General features: G+C 56.7%; 1 protein-coding gene across 2 annotated transcripts in view; it reads left to right on the top strand.

Annotated features, from left to right (window-relative positions):
- Positions 1-371: 371 nt before the first annotated feature.
- Positions 372-16,916, top strand: part of PAX7 (paired box 7) — a 98,583-nt gene continuing 82,038 nt past the window's right edge. The window contains exons 1-4 of one of the 2 annotated variants that reach the window (XM_045782306.2): positions 372-678; positions 3,246-3,481; positions 4,065-4,194; positions 5,103-5,237. In XM_045782306.2, the coding sequence (XP_045638262.1) occupies positions 594-678; positions 3,246-3,481; positions 4,065-4,194; positions 5,103-5,237 (586 nt within the window). In that variant the 5' untranslated portion in view covers positions 372-593. The remainder of the gene's footprint in view (positions 679-3,245; positions 3,482-4,064; positions 4,195-5,102; positions 5,238-16,916) is intronic. The other variant, XM_045782307.2, reaches the window with a different exon arrangement.

Raw genomic sequence — 16,916 nt, 5'->3', positions numbered from 1 at the left:
TGTGAAAGCTGGTGTGAGAGGGAGTCGTGAGTGTGGTCTGGAGAAAGGCGTGGAGAGGAGTGCGGGGAGGGAGCGAGCGAGCGAGCGCGAGAATAAATATATAAATAAATACGAAAGAGAATCCACTCGGCAGCCTCTCGGCGCAGAAACTTTGGCCCGGAGCGCGAGAGCGCGCCTCTGCCAGTCCGAGGCCGGGGCCCTGCCTCCGGCCGCGTCCCCCCAGCCCCGCTCGGCCGCCCGGCCTCGCCTCCCGGTTCCGCCCGGCGCATCCGCCCGCACAACTTCTGGCCGAGCGGAGCGGGCAGAGGCGGACTTGGGGTTGCTGTGTTTGTTTGTTTGAACTTCCTTGTCACCACCTTCCCTCCCCCCAACCTCCACCCCCACCTCGCCCCCCTCCCCAGCTTCTGGACGCGTTCGACTGCAGCCGGGGGTGGGGGGTGGGGGTAGGGAGCGTGTGTGGAGGGGAGGAGGGGGAAGAGGTTAAAAAAAGAGAAGTGGAAGAAGAAGGAAAGAAAGAGATCGCAGCAGGGGTAAAGGGAGCGGACGGGAAGCGATTTTTGCCGACTCTGGATTCGTCCCCGGCGTGCGCAAGAATGGCGGCCCTTCCCGGCACCGTACCGAGGATGATGCGGCCGGCTCCCGGGCAGAACTATCCCCGCACGGGATTTCCTCTGGAAGGTAAGAGCGCCTGGGCTCGCCGCGCCTCCGCTCCTCTGCCGGGAACCTGAGGTCCTTGGAGAGGCAGCGATCTCCAGGGGTGGTGGCGGCGGCAGCGGCGCGGGAGGGCAGGGGGTCCCCTTCTCTTCTGGGGACCGAGTCCGGGAGCTGGACCCCTGGAAGTTTCCGGGGCCGACACTTGTCCGTTTTTGCGCGGCTTTCAGTGACCGGCGGCCGGGGCTTCACAGGTCGCGCGGGCTCTGGCCTTCCCCCGCAGGGCGGAACTCCCGGCAGATTTCGGCCCCTAGTAAATTTCAAGTCCTGGCGAATTTCAGTTCGTTTCCACTATTTTCAGATACTTTCCTCCCGGTTACTTTCTCAGCTCTCTGCGTTGGCCGGCTACAGCGCTTTCTACTCTCGTTAGGAACTGTTCTTTTTTCACTCCTGGTATGGTTCTCCAATCCCTTTTATTTCGAAATACCCAGCAATGTTAGTGATAGTTTATATGTCTAAACTAGGAAGGCTATCGGCTTCTTCCAAAGCACCAGACAGAAAGAAACTCCTGCCTTTTGGTTTGGAAACAAACTCATTTGTAATAATAAATAGTAACGATTCCCCCCCCCCCCAAAAACTTTTCACTTGCGCTTCAGAACTCTGCAACTCTCCTGTGAGAGACGGTGAGCGGGCACCAAGGTGTCCAGACAAGGGGAAAACGTGAATTCTGTAATGTGCCCTCCGTCAATACCCAGCACCGGGGTGAGCAGAGAGGACTGGCAGTGGACGGGTTCCCGACTGGAGGAAAGGGTGGGAGCGCGCTGCCAAGACCCTTTCCTGCGTTTTTCTTTTGTTTTCTTTTTAAACTAATGGAAGGCCTTCAACCTGTCAACCGAGGGATCACTGGGTTTCTGGGGGTGGGGAGCCCAGGGTGTCATACAGAAGTGGTGAGAGATAGGTGCCACTTTCATTTTTTAATTACTCTTCTTGTAATTGTATGAGCCCCTTGTGCGTGAGGAAGGGGAAAGGAGGCGGGGAGGGGATGGACAGGCAGGCAGCCTGTGATCTGGGGAGGGAGGGGTCCCTCTGGCAGCGAGATGGCGCGGGTCCCTGAATTAGACGAAGGCGAAGAGAGTGGCTCCGTGATCAAGTGCGCGCAAGCAACCACGCAGGCGGGAGAGCGCACAAGCCCGGGGATTTGCCGTAGCACTCTCCTGTAGCGAATGCAAGTGAAACAGGCGGCCGAGGACGCGAGCGGATTAGAACAATATTTGCCCAACATGACGGAGAATACTGAGGAGAGCCGAGCGCCGGTCGCTAAAGAGGCTCTTGAATATAAAGTTGGGCGCTCGAGAGCTCTCGAGCGCTAATGGCATATCCCGCCACGGAGACCGAGTGACTCTGACTTGGCGACGCACGATTTCTGATTAAATCCGAGGGTGGCTTCAGACACCTACTTTTACAAAGAGAGGTGGGGGGACCGGGAGCGCGAGGGAGGAGGCGGTAAGAACGGCTGGGCAGCCGAGCCCCTTCTCGCCTCCTCCCTTCCAATTATACTGGCAGCTCCCTCCACTCCGGCGTCTGTGAAATCGTTCTAATCTGCCAGATCTCCGCAGCCGCCTGGTCCCCAAATTGGGGGGATGGAGGCCGGATTAGTGCACCGGGTGTCCCCCAACCTTCTATGAGGAAATTGTGTAGACCTTGCATTAAGGCTTCCGAGGAGCTCTCCCCTCCCCAGCATACAGCCGGAGTGCCTGTCTCCCTGGTTCCCAAAGTCACCCACACTGGGAGACGCTGGCCCATCTGTGTACCACCCTCACGAGCCTGCAGGGACAGACCGTGGATTTCTGAAGCCAAATAGGCATTTGATAGGGGAGCTCGCTGACAGCAGAGCGTCTCCCCCAAATCGCCCCAAAACGAAATTAGAACTTTGAGAGGGGTTGGAAGCAAGGAGAGTCCCTCAAGGGACAGCCAGGTGACCCCAGAGGCAGCAACCAACAGCATCGTGTCACCAGTCCCTCGGCTGTTCAATTCTAAGTAGGACAGGTTTGCTGCCCAGGCCAGGACTGTGAATACTGGTAATTAAGCAGCCTCTTCTGGCTGCCCCCAAAATGGATCAGTCTTGACCACTTAGGGCATGAAACTGACCAGAAGGGCCACATCTCACCCGAGGCAGACAGACCTGCAGCCCAAACTGCATCCTAGGGGACCGAGCCACTGGTCCCACAGACTCCCAAGACTCCATCAGCTTCTTGGCTCTGCCCTCTCCCTCCTGTTCTCAGAAGCATCAGATCCCTCTTGAGTGTGTCCTCATTCCCCAAAGTGTGACCATAAGAATGGGGGCACACAGCATCTGGGGTACTGTAGCAGCCAGCTGTGCCTCATCTCTCCATCCTTCCAGGACCCTCTCTCAGCTCTCTGACAGTTTTTTCCTGACCACTGAACTGCCGCAGCTCCAAATGTGGGGAACTCGCAGACCCTTTTTCAGGGGTCTTGGGGCTCAAATAAAACTGGAGTCAAGGGGTGTGCTCACTGTCTCTTCCCCATCCTCACCCAGTGCCTCTCTCCTTCCTCATCTCCCCTCCCTTCTCCAGTGTCCACGCCACTTGGCCAAGGCCGGGTCAATCAGCTTGGGGGGGTCTTCATCAACGGGCGACCGCTGCCTAACCACATCCGCCACAAGATAGTGGAGATGGCCCACCATGGCATCCGGCCCTGTGTCATCTCCCGCCAGCTGCGTGTCTCCCACGGCTGTGTCTCCAAGATTCTCTGCCGCTACCAGGAGACTGGGTCCATCCGGCCTGGGGCCATCGGCGGCAGCAAGCCCAGAGTGAGTGTCTTTGCTGCAGAGCTGGCAGTCGGCCTTCCCACGGCTGGGGGATCCTGGCTGTGGCCCCTCTCACTACCCCGTGTCATCCAGTACCACTGGGGTGTCTGTATGCTTCCTATGGAAAGTACAGGGGGCGAGCGTCCTCACCCCCAGATGTCCCGCTCATTATTTGGATTTCTAGGGGATAGGATAACTGAGGTTCCAGGTTGCCCAGGACTTTAAGGCCAATGAATCACCCCTGGACTGCCCCTACATCTGCCCCGACCCCCAGCATCATCCCAGACCAGGGGACATCTCCCCTCAGTCTTGCCTGAAATAGTGAGCGGGGTGGTGGGGGGATCCCAAGAGCCCTAATTAGTTCTGTCTTATTACCCATCACTACCCTATGCACCCGGCTGCCTTCCTGGGAGCCAGGCACAGGTTTTGTAAAAGGTTAAAGCCAATCTCAGAAGGGGGGGAAGGGGAGGACAGGGGAACCAGAGCCACCAGCCTGGCCTGGGGCTCTTGGGAGTTGGATATTAAAAGTGTCTCCCTCCCTCCACCCCATCTTTCCACTCCTGCTCTCCCACCTCCACTTCTGAAGCAGGTGGCGACTCCGGATGTGGAGAAAAAGATCGAGGAATACAAGAGGGAGAATCCCGGCATGTTCAGCTGGGAGATCCGGGACAGGCTGCTGAAGGACGGACACTGTGACCGCAGCACGGTGCCCTCAGGTGAGAAGGCAGCGGAGCCGGCACGCACAGTCTGGCTCAGGCTGGGCTGTGCCGGGAAGGAGGCAGGACAGACGGAAGGTGAGGAAGGGTGGGGAGCTCCAAGGAAAGTTGGGAGGAAAGTGAGCCGGAGTGCAGAGTTGGGGCAAAGGAGGGAATCAAAACCGAAAGGAAGATGGAGGAAGGGAAGAAGGAAAGAAAAGAGAGAAAGTTAGGAGAGACAGAGAGAGGAGAAGGAAGAAAGAGAGGAGGAACGAGGGACAGAAGGAGAGAAGAAAGGAGGCACAGAAGGGGCAAAGAGTTGTCCTGTAAGGCTGGGTGATAACAGGAGCTCCCTTGGCGCGTTCTCAGAGAAGTGGCCTAGAGAGATGGGTCCGTCCTAGGAGGGCTGATTTCCGTGGGCTCCTGGACCCCTTTCCCCAAGTCACTCTTTCTGTTCTGTTAGTGCCACCAGCCAGCCGTGGGAGGCCGTCCACCACGCTGCCTGTGAGACAGAAAGCGGCCTTGGGTGGACGTGCACGTGTGCACAAGTGCGGGGGCATCCAGGCATGCAGGACGGGGACACACACCTGAGTGGAGAGGTGGCAGCCAAAGGGGCTGGAGGGCCTCTGGCAAGGTCCTGGGGAAGCGGGTGTGGGTGTGAGTGAGGGCATCCAGGGGATGTGACCATGTTAGGCACAAGTGTGTGCAAGGAGTGTGCCACTGTGAGCGTGCCCCAGGTGAGTCAGCTTCCCTAGCCTGCGACAGTACTCAGATGTAGATGTTCAAATGGGAGGGAGGTGTCAGTGGGTGTGAATCCCCTTGCAGTGTGTTGTGGGGAGGGACTGCCTGGCTTTCTCCCAGGGGCCCAGGTCGCCAGGCTCCGCTTCCCCAACAACTTATACTTGCTCTTTTGCCTTTGAATTTCTGAGGTTTAGTGAGTTCGATTAGCCGCGTGCTCAGAATCAAGTTCGGGAAGAAAGAGGAGGAGGATGAAGTGGACAAGAAGGAGGACGACGGCGAGAAGAAAGCCAAGCACAGCATCGACGGCATCCTGGGCGACAAAGGTAGGGAACCTCCGGGGGGGTTGCACCGCCAAACTGGCTTCCCGGCGTGCACGGGAGTTCGGGCCAGTGGGGGCCAGTGGTTCGCTTCCGCCGCCCAAGTTTAGCGACAGCACTTTAGCGGGAGGACTCGCAGGCCCCGGGGCAGCCGGGAGTCCCTCGGGGCTTGCGGAGAGCACCCCCCTCAGTGCGCCCCGGACTAGGGCAGAGCGCGGAGCCGGGGCGCAGATGGCCTGGGCGTCCCCAGGGAGCCGGTTGCAGGTTGGTGCACTGCGCGCCGCTGAGAGCGCAAGCCTGAGCACAGGGCCTGGCCGAGCACTCCGGGGCGTGTGCCCTGCGGGGCAGGCGTTTTGGCGGCTCGTCCCGGTGTGGATCTATTATTTATAGGACGCTTGGACAAGGGGGCGGGGGGCGAGGAAGGAGGAGCCGGCCTGCGGCTCCCTAAATGAATTTGTTAACCAGACCCGCACACGCTCTCTAAACGGTCCCTTGAAACCCTGCCTGACAGTTGACTGACCGCTGCAATCAATAAAAATTAGCAAGGGCCGCCGCCTAACCCTCAGCCCCGCGTTGCCAGGGCCGGAAGAGACAGTGCCGGGTGGGTGCAGAAGGGTGGGTGCACCAGTCAGGCGCTTGCCTCTGGTGGGGCCCAGTCGTTGAGGCCAAGTTCCCCTCGGCCCAGGATCGGAGGATCTCAGGCGGGGAGAAAGCTTCCGACTGCACCCACACTCTCCTCTCTTGCAGCCCGGCTGCCTGCCGGCTGGAGTCTGAGCCTTACGCCCCGCTTTTTCTCGTGGTCGGCTAGGGAAGGCGTTTATCTTTCAAGCGCCTGCATACCCCGGAAAGGGGAGTGTGCTTTTGTTTATTGACGGGGGAAGTTTCGGAAGAAGGGGAAAGTCTTCCTCACTACCCCCTCCCCTTGAAGTTCTCTTTGAGACTTGGTAAGTGTGCCTTAAGTTTGGGGGGGGGGCGAGAAACAGAAATAGAAGACCCGGAGTCACAAAGACTGGCCAGGGAAAAGAAGCGAGCCCACAAAGGGGCATGCCGGGAGGCAGCGAGACAGGAAAGACAGTGGTCACGCAGACCTGCAAAGCGGAAGCTTTGGAAAAAGTGGGGGAGTGCCCCAAACCTGGAGACTTGTAAAGAGCACGCTTTGCTTGAATTTCTTTTCAGAGGGGTCTCAACGTACCCCTCTCCTTGCCTCGCGTGAACTCCTAGCTCAGGTCTCTCTCTCCATTTGTCAGTAGTCTCCCCAACCTTGAAGATGAACTTCACAGACAAAGCCCGCTTCCAAAGACAACACCCAGGGAGGCCCAGCCCCCACGGGCCTGGTGGAGGGGGAAAGTGGGAGGAGGGGCAGGGGCAGCCCCTTTGAGAGAGCAGCCCAGAGCTGGGGAAGGGGCGGGCTATTGACATTCAGGGCCCCAAGTGGAGCCCAGTCCCGCCAGGGACAAAAGGGCGAGGGAAGAAAGGGACGGAGCTGCGCCTGGCACCCCGCTGTGCCGGGCCTGCCTCGGAGCCCTCGGTTCTGCAGTGGGAAGCGGCCCCGTGCTGCTCAGGAGCCCCTGGCTTGGCGGAGGCAGCCCAGAGCCCTGGGGACCCCTGTGGGGGGACCCGCTCCTGACTTCAGTTTGTATCAGAAAGGGATTTGGTTGGACTTCTTTTTTGTGGGGTGGGGCACATTGAACTTGAAATGATCTTTCCTGGCGAAATACCACACAGCAGACACCGTTTCTGAGAAGTACTGGGGAGAGGCAGAAGGGGGTTTGGTTTTATTTGGAGAGACTTTAGGGTGTGTGTGTGTGTGTGTGTGTGTGTGTGTGTGAGAGAGAGAGAGAGAGAGAGAGAGAGAGAGAGAGTGGGGGTGTGTGCGGCGGGGGTTTGTCCAGCTCAGTCTGTGAGGAAGCAAAACAGTCTCTTCTGAGAAAGAAGGAAAGGAGAGGAAGGGGATAGAAAGCATGTACTTCGGGGATCCCTTTGGCTCCAGGGAGTTCGGGTGCTTCTGGCGTCGGTCAGGGCTTTCAAAACCAGCTCACAGGCAGCTTCGCTGGAGAGAGGATTTCCCTGCAGCAGAACCAGGAAGCTCCAAATCTCCAAGGGGTTAGGAGGAGCCTGGTGCTTCCAGACTTCCAGACGGGGAGGCAGAGAGCCCGGGAGCGCAGTCTGGAGAAGAGCTGCAGAAACGAAATGGAATCCGTGGGTCTGGGATCCAGAGAGCCTGGCAGGTTTTGAGTGACAGTGGGCACGTCGGGCGCTGGGACTGTGGGCTGGATGGCTGTGTAAGCACGTGCGACTCAGTGTGGCTGTTTGCCCGTGGGTCTTTGGATCACTATGCCGTGGGTCGTATTCTCTGCAAGTGGGGTTCTGCGTGGGTGTGCAGGGTGATTGTATATGGGTGTGAACGGGCAGATTGACAGTGAGGATGAGGGAGGGCTCTCCTGTCCCTCCGGGGGACAAAACATTATCAGCCCCCTGAGCACCTGGGCCAGGAGGCAGGCATCCCGGTGAACCACGCAGCTGGAACCTCTCCTCTCTCTCCCAGGCCCCAGCCATCAGCTTCATGGCCAAGTTAAAGGTGAAAAGACCTCCTAACCTCCACCCAAGTCGACCAGGTGGGGAGAGGCAGAGATGCCTCAAAGGGCAGAGCAGGGGGAGGGGTGCACACCCACAAACTTTGTTTTGGTTTCTCGCTCTTGACAAATGCTTTCTCCGGGGGTTGCCCCTCTCATGGCAGGGAGCCTTCCAAGAAGGGGTTTAAGAGCTCTCCTCTTTAAGCGCTAAAGAGAGATCCCTCCCTGAGTCCGTTTTTCCCTATCGTCTGCTTGGCATTTAATAATGTTAAGACTTATTAGAGCTGGTAATGAAAACTGGGACTGCTGAATAGGAAACTGTGTTGCAGAAGGGTGTTATAGCTCCCAGGCATGGTAAGAAACTATTTATCCGCAATCAGTCCTCACTCTCAGAGTTTGAAGCACAAACGTTAAGTTGAAGGGTTTTAAAGCAGATTAAATTGAGCTTTTATTTCTGTGCACTTTCATCTCTGAACAGCTCACTCCTGCTCCCCTTGGGCTGATATTCATGAGGCTTTCCATATATATATATATTTTTTTGCTCTTATCCTTGTTAAGACTGAGTTATTAGGATTGTTGGTTGTGAGAATTTCAGACCGCGGCGGATAGGGGCTCCAGCCGTGCTCTGCTCACCTGGAGAGGGAAATGGACAGTTCCTTGCCCTCATCCACTTGGACTCTCTTCTCCTCACCCTTTCTCGGTGGATCAGGGGAGACACAGGCCAGAGACCCAACCGGTAAAGGATCTGAGGACAGATGGGAAAGAAAAAGATTTTCCTAGCTTGAGCCCAGGGAGACACTGGTGGGAAATTTGATAGGGGTTTGCAAAAAGTCAAACCATTTCTCTGTGGGAGCTAAGGGGAGTCAGTGTGAAGAAATAAGAAAAAAAAAAAAAGCAATAACAACAGCAATAAACAATAAGAACACCAAAGCCTCATGCAACTGACAATGTACAGACTTACGCTGAAACTGACCGGATCAGACATGGGGCTGCACCTGGGCCTCTAGGGTACAACGCCCAAAGAGGTCACAATTAATATGAAATAAGGGGGGGGGTCCACAAGATTTAAAAGAAGAAGAGCATGGATTTCTCCTATGGGGGAAAGTGCCATTGTCAAAGTCCATCCGAGAATTTGCCGACCTCTTCGGTATGAAAGACCATCTGGGGTGGGGGCCAAAGGTGGTGTGTGTGAGGCAGATACGTGTTTCTTTGCATTTTTCCTTCATTTATTTTTAAAGCAGCAAACTTACAGGTGTGGAGTGGGAGATGACGGAGAAGGCTCGGAAAGGAGGGGAGCGCCCGAAGTGTCGGTTTTAGACACTTGTAAAAGGAGGTGGGAAACAATTTAATTTGGCAGCGCGGCTAGCTGCTAATGCGGTTTTCGGTCGTTCGCTACACTGGAGGAAGCTGTTTTGATTGTGTGTACAAGGACCTGCCAAATTTAATTAGGCTCCGGGGGAGCGCATGAATAGGGGAAGGGGGGCACGGCTCCCCTCAGCCCACACCGTTTTTTTTTCCCCCCGGCTTCACACCTGGAAAGGGCATTGTTTACCGGATAGGCGAGCGGCAGAGGGAAGGGGAGGAGGCGCAGAGGGAGAGGGGCCTGGGAAGAGGGAGCGAGGGAGGGGACGAAGATAGTCCATTTATCAAGAAACAATCTGCATTGATTTAAACCAACAAGTTCCCTCCTCTGTAAATGTGTGTTTAGAGAAAGGTAATTGACACTTCATCAAATCAGAGGATTACCCCGGGTTGGCAATCTAATCAAACAGAGTCCAGGCGGGATTTGAGGCTGTTCAGAGTGGGATCAGCTTCGCATAATGGGGGCTCGGAGGAAGATGGGAGGGTGTCAGGCAATTCCCCGGCTTTAGGCTGCGCTCAGTGGTGGATATTCAGTGAGACCAGAGGGAGAGAGGGAGGGGGGCGAGGGCTCCGCCGCGCCCCGGCGGTGGGGGGATGGGGTGAGCGGAGAGGGGGCGAGCCCACACTGGGCTGACAAGACTCCCCCTTTCTTCCCTCCATCCCCCCAACCGAAGAAGAGAGCGGGGAAGGAGGGAGCTGAGACTAACGAACAACAACAATGAGATAAGTATTACAAAGGCAAACACTGGCGCTCGCGCGCGCGCTCGCAGCCCCGGAACCCGCGGTAAATAAACAAAGTCGGCAAACTGTTTGCCAGATAAACTCGTGCCTAAATTGAGTGTGACGGGCAAGGAGAGTAGAGACAGAAGGAGATAAGGTTGGAGGGGGAATGAACGAACATAATCTAATTCAAGACATTTAGCAAACAAACTCGAAACAAGGGAGAACGGGCGAGCGGAGGGTAATTATCCGCCCCCAGAGATCGAGGGAAGACTTTGGAGAGCTGGGGGTGCAGTAGGGGGCCAGAAGCCGCGGAAGAGCTGCGCGTTGGGGTGGGGGGTGCCTTTGGGACTCCACGGGGGAACCCGGAGAGGGTCCCCAGGGTCTGCAGGGGAAGGACTGGGCTCCCAGATTGAGGTTCCCGCTCAGCTCTAGTTTCCCAAACGCGTTTCTAAACGGGGTGGGGTCCCCTGCCGCGAAGGCGTGCGGGTTTTATGTTCACCTCGGGGCACGCACCGCCACACACTGGCTGTTTCCAGGCGTTTGTACCTAAAAGACTCGTGTGCGCGGCACAGCCGTGAAAGGAATTAGATATTTACCAGTTTGAAATAAGCCTGGCTAAGAAGAAGAAGAGGGAGAGAGAGAGAGAGAGGGACATTGAAAAGATGAGGCTGGGGAAAGACTTCAAACGAATTCATCATTTGGAATGGTGGAGGGGAGATTTACCAGACAGTATTGGGAAGTTATTTAGATATTAATAACACATTTTCCTGAGGCGCGACCACGGCAGCCATCTGTGCTGCTCTCGGAGCTATTTGGCTGGGTGAAATATGGGCGTCTCAAATGTTGGGAAGAGATAAGGCAATCAGGCTAACCCTGGTCCTAAGACGGCATCGCGGCGTTAAACCCGGATTAACCTCCCCCCACCCCCGCCGCCCCCTCCCCTTTCACAGCTTTCCAAATTTTTCAGTGGAATTTACATGGAAGGATTTAAAAGCACATATAACAGTAGCCTTAAAGCAGTAAGGTGATTATTTGGGTTTTTTTTTTTAAGAATGTCTTTCTGAAAATGATAGTTGTCACATACGTTTTATATAAATATTATATAAAAACATATATATTTTTACATAGGGAGAGAGGGCTGAGCAAATGAGATTTCCTTCCAGGTTGCCTCTTTGGAGTTCCCATTTGCCATCATGGGCAAAGTTGATGAGGGCTTCTTTCCTAATGGGCATCTATGGAAACACGAAATGTACAAGGTCCCTGGCTCTGGCCCCGGGCAGTTCTCCTAAAGCCAGACAGAACTCACACTCACAGAAGAGACTTAGAAGTGCCTGGTGAGGGGAAGCCTTCCTACAGTTAAGAGCACCGAAGAGAAACCCCAAAGGGGAGATGCTCCAGCGGCTTTGGGGCCTTGAAGGCCATGACTAAGATGGGGGGCACATTCCAGGAATTCCAGAAAAATAGCTCTTCTCCCTCTCCCATCCCAGACTAATGAGGTAATTAGGAAACCCAGTTGGGGATGGGGATAAGAGCGGATTGGAAGGTTGGGTTGCCCCCCTCAGTTTTTGCTGTCCTATGCCTTCCTTCTTTTTCCCCCTCCCCCCAACTCTGGCTGAAAGAGGAAAAGGTGGAAGTGGGGTCAGCGCTTTCTGACCTGCTCTGGAGCAATTGGCCCCGGCTGGGGTCGGGCAGAGGGAGGGAGGGAACTTGCCTTCCCAAATCGAATCAAGGCAGAACGGTGACCTAAGGGGGAAACTTTGCCATTAGTAGATAGATCTCTCCAAAACTTCAAACAAAGTGGGGTGGGGGTGGGGGGAACAGAGCGGTGAAGCGGGGTAGGCAGAGGCCAGGGAGAGAAGTCCAGAGAGAGAGCGCAGAGGGGACCGGGAGCCCGTGAAGGGGAGGGGCCTGGAGGAGGAAGAGAAAGGGTCGAGGGCAAAGGGGAGGTGGGGGCCAAAGGAAGGGGTGTAGGGAAGGGGATGCTAAAGGGGGGTCGGCTGCACTTGGAACCTCAGCCCCGGGGGAGAAGAAAGGCTTCCCCACACTGCAGCTTCAGGAGGGATGAGGGGAAGTGTGTGCGCCCCAAGTCATGCTACAAGGAGGCTCCAGGGGCATTCCCGGGTGCCTGGGGCGCTCGTGCCTGGCACTCTGGTGGGCAGCTGAGTGAGGGTGGGTTTGGAGGTGCTGCAGAGCTCTGCAACCTTGCTGAGGAAAGATCCGGCCGTTGCCCTGAGACTGCGGGTCAGCTAATGGTCCAAGATCTGGTCGCTGGGGCCCTGGTTGGGCGCTGGGCCTGAGCCCAGGTTGAGATCAAGGGAGGGATGGCAGAGACTGGGGAGATGCAGAGCCACAGAGGTGGCACGAGAGAGAGTCAGAAAGGAGGAGACCGGCAATGGGGGGAGAGAGGGAGAACGCTGCGCGCTGGAAAACTGAAGAGTGAGAAACTGCCTAGAGCGGTTGAGGACGCTGAGAAACGCGGAGGGACTGAGAGGGGCACGGAGTAGCAGAAAGAAAGACGAAAGGACGCAGAGTCACCGAAAGGCCGGCCTGGAACAGGCAGATCAGGAGAAACCGCGGGACCTGGAGACAGCCCGCGGGAGAGCGCGGGCGGAGAGGGCGAGCGCGCAAAGCCGGGCGGCGGCGGGAGGCGGGCGAGCCGCTGTCGTCCTTTTGATCCTCGGCGGCTTCCCCTTATCAGAAGCGCTTTCAGTGACACTGGCACAAAGGCAGTTCATCATATTACAGCGCGGCCCGGCGGCTCGCTGCGATCCCGCCGCTTAATTAGAGGCGAGCAAGGCGGGCCGGCGGAGCGGGAGGGAGGCCGACCCCGAGGCGGGGGGCCTGAGCTCCGCGCTCAACCCGGGGCGCTGGGAAGGGGCTGGCGGGAGAGCCTGGCCCGGTTGGGACTAGGAACAAGGAGGGGGGCGGGCGGGGAACCCTTATTCAGGGTGCTGCTAAATAAACAGGCCTGTCGGGGTTTCACTGCCTGGAGAGCGGGGCTCGCTGCCTTCCGGGTTTTAGCAGCAGCCCCTCTAAGTTCTCAGCTTTGGGAAGGGATGGTGTGCAGTCCAGCGTCCGCACTCCCTGGCTTCCCACACTGCAGAATGGAGGGTGAGTAAAGGCGAGGCTGCAACCCTGGAGAGCTGAAGGTTTTGTGCTGCTCTGGGCCCAGCTCCCACCCACAGGTTCCTAGCAGCTGCAAGTCCCATTCCCTCCTCCTAAGGCTTGCCTTGTCTCCATCTGAAGCCAGCTGTGCTAGGCAGGAGGCATCCGGAGGGGCAGAGTGCGTTGTGATGGGCTCGGGAAGGAAGCGTTCTAGTGTCTATCCTGCCCCCAACTCATGAGCAAGGTCATCCTGGACAACTTGCTCAATTTCCCTGGGTCTCAGTTTTCTCCCATGAAAGCCAGAGAACTGGACTGAGTCAAAGATTCTTGTCTTTTGGGGGGACCCTAGACCCCTTGGAGAATTGGATTGAATGGAGAAAAAAACTGGCCAACCACACAAGTCCATACAGACAGAATTGTGCCGACAGTATAAAGGGGTCTCTGGGCCTCTAGAGGCCACACCCCCTTAGGAACCTCCTATTTGCAAGTTTCCTGGTGACTCCAACACTCTTGGGGGAGGTGCTCATCCCCAAGGGGGAGCCCAGGAGCTCAGGATGAGGAGATAGAATTGGGGAGAGGGGAGAGTTTGAGGCTGAAAGCCTGCCCTCTATCTGGCCCTTGCTGTTTCTTCCCCTTTCCAAAACAGAGGCAGCAGAGCCCCCCTCCCATTCATTTGTTGGAAGCACCCTTTCTGAGAATGAAATGAATACAAATGCTGTGTTCTCCTTTTGTCTGTCCCACCAAAAAAAAAAAAAAAAAAAAAAGGAAGAAAGAAAGAAAAAGAAATTTGTTTCAAAGAGTGAGTTTCTTCAGTCCGTGAAATTTTGTTGAGCACCTACTATGTGCCAGGCATTGTGTTAGGTGCCCAGGAGGACCTGAGACATCAGGAAGGCCCCTGCCTTCAGAGAGTTTTGAGCCAGGTGGTTGAGACAGGAAATAACCAAGCCCACGATGAACAGGCCTGCCGCAGTACATACGTGTCTGCGTGTGTTCACCTGCATCTCTGTGTGCGCCTGCCCCCTTGCCAGGCTGCCTGTATGTTTTGGTGCTTGTGAGTGTTGCCTGTGTGTGTTTGTGCAGGTCCGCGTGTGTGTGCAAAAACAGGATACGTCTGGGGGCAGAGCCGGATTTGGCAGGCAGCTCCCAACCCGGCTTCGGGAGTCACAGGCATCCGACAGGGCCTGGAAGCACCCTGGGTTTGAGCTGAGAGGAGGAGGAAGGAGTGGCCAGGCCGCTGGGCTCCTGAGCCTCTCCCCTTCACTGTGCTCTTTGTCTGCCGCCCGCAAAGAGATCAAACAGACCCCAGGACGGGACAGAAAAAGGGGTGGGGCGTCGGCCCAAGAAGTAGCTTGGAAAACTCCACCCTGAACTTTTCTGGGGTCTTTTCCATGGGACCCAGACCCAGCAGAGCCCCATTCGAGGGGGTAGCTGCCTTTCCCTAGGACCCTACCCGGGTTGCCAGCCTTTGGGGTAACAGGTGGAGAGGGTCCGCTCCTGGTTCGAATTACAGTTGTGGGTCTCTAGGCAACTTGGGAAAAATGAAAAGAAGGCAACATTGGGGAAGTTTTGGGGGATGCCCTGTGTTGGGGTAGCGTGTTGTGTACACTTTTGCGTGGAGATCGTGTATCTGGGATCAAGCCCTTCAGTTCCCCAGAAACCTACCTGCCCTGTAGTCCACGCTGGATTTATCTGAGCTGCACAAAAATCAGATTCAGAGATCGCCTCCAGAGCAAGAACTTTGGGGTTGGTAGGGGTCGGGGGGCGGGGAGGTTCTAAGGAACCCTCTAGAACTCTCTCATTCCCAGTGGAAGCCTGCAGAAGAGGGTTTCTTTCCCCTGCACTCTCTTGTAAGGATAGAACCAGCTCCCACTGTTGGTCCAGTGGCAGAAGGAGGAACCTGGAACTTTCCAGCCTGCCTTTGCACGAGCCCTTCCCACCCCTTGTCCACCCCCTCCACCCCATGCTCCTCATCCTCGCAATTTTTTCTCCTTACCTGGACTTCTTGAGTCAGATTCACACTATTCTTCAGAGAATCAAAAGTCTGATAGAGAAAAAGAAATTCCAATGTAGGTGTGTGTGAGAAAAGGTGCAGCTAGGAGATGCCCCTCTGCTTTCTTCTGCTGCTTCTTGCCCCCTCCCCCCAGTCTATATCCCTTCCTCTGTTATGGTCCCTCCGGCTGGCAGCAAATGCCTGCCCTCTCCTATCTTTGGTGATGCGGGAAGATTCTGAATTATCGCACTGGCGTTTCTGGGATTGATTGGAGGTGCTGGGAGTGAACCCTAAGAAAAGAGGCTCTGGAACTTTGTTTAATAAATGGGTGTGGACAACTTTCCTCTCTCCGGAGTCGAATTGTGCTCAGGTTGGGACTTTCCCTTCAATGGGCTATACAGGTGACACGACAAAGTGTGGCTGGCGCTCTCAGAGCTGTGCCCCAGGGGCCATTAGCGCTGGAAAGGCGCCTTGGCCGCCCCGTGCTAAAAGCAAACAAGCCAACAAACAAAAACACCTTTCCCCCTTCTGGCTGCGCGGTGGGTTTGAATGCTGGGAAGTCAACTTCAGCCGAGGAGCTCCTCCTCCGTGACTTCCGGGGGCCGAGCCTCAGTTTCCCCGTCGGATTAGTGGGGATAACAGCCCCTCCCCACCTCCTGAGGCAGGAGGAAATAAGGGCCGGGAAGGCTCCTTGGAAACTGGTCAGCGGGTCCCAGGAGGGGGAGAGGGAGGCTCCAGGAGGTTCCCCCCCCCCCAGCCCCGGGCCGCGCACCCCCCTCCCCCGCGCAGTTCCCGCTCGCGCCTCAATGGCCACTTTAGAAATACAAACAACTTTAGAAATAAAGTAACCAAACCCCCGAAAGGGGCTTTGAAGGGGCGAATGCCTGGTGGCGCTTTCCTATGGTGTGGGCCGAGGCCCCGGCCTAATCCCGCTTTCATTTTCACCGACGGCCGCGGGGGAAGCGCTCCCGGCCTCCCGGCCCCTCAGGAGGCTGATTAGGCCACAAAGAGCCCCCATTATCCCGAGAAGAAAACCGGGGGCGGCGCGGGGCGGGCGGAGCGGGGGGAGCCGGCCGCCCGCGCCCGGGCTATTGACTTAGTGGATGAAGTCAAGAGCGGGCACGCTGGGAGCCCCGGGGGGAGGGGGACGGGGGCGCCGGGCAGGGGGGAGGGGCGGCCCCGCGCGGGAAGGGGCGGGGAGACCGAACAAAACAGGACGCACAAAACCCCACAACAAAACCCAAGCTGCAGGAGAGGGAAGCTGGCGGCGGAGGGCTTCGTCCCCGGGGTTCTGCTGGGTCAGCTGCCCCGGGCGGGCGGCCCGCGGAGGAGTGGGGTGCTGGGTGGGCAGGGGGAAAGGAGAAAGTCACGGCCGGTGAGACTGGTGTATCTGTCGCTGAGCAGCGTGGCAGTGGCTTGGGCACGAGGCTCTGGCTCTCAGCTGTTCTCCTCTGTGAACCTGGGGAGCTGGTCTAGTGTGGCCACCTGCGGGTGTGTGATGGGGACACCTGGTGGGCAGAGGCCATTCCTCTGAGATGCTTGAGTTAGGGGTGCTGGGCAGAAGGGGGATGAAGGTGACAGAGGAGCCCCCTCCCCAGCCTGAAAGATCTGGGCAACTTTGAATGAGGTGCCCCTGGAGTCTCAGTGATCCCACAAAACCGTCCCACCGATGATGATACCTGCAAAGTGCCTGGGGAAGTGTCTTTCATAAGCTGGGGGCACATTAGGAGGCTGGATAAATAGTATTCTCCAATCCCTTCCACCTCCTCTTCTCCTCCAAGGCCACTCCCCTGTGACTTGAGAAGTAATAGAGGCTGTAAATCTATAAGTAATCAGCACATTTGGGCTGGGCTGGGGTGGGGTGGGGGACAGGTCCTGAGCCAGGCGCAAATGAATGGCATCCCTCCTGATGTAAAAGAAGTAAGTGGGTCC

This window comes from Ursus americanus, chromosome 33 (genome assembly GCF_024610735.1).
Source record: "Ursus americanus isolate L20-20 chromosome 33, mUrsAme1.1.p, whole genome shotgun sequence".
Lineage (NCBI taxonomy): Eukaryota > Metazoa > Chordata > Mammalia > Carnivora > Ursidae > Ursus > Ursus americanus.
This window is presented reverse-complemented; position numbering and strand designations above follow the sequence as displayed.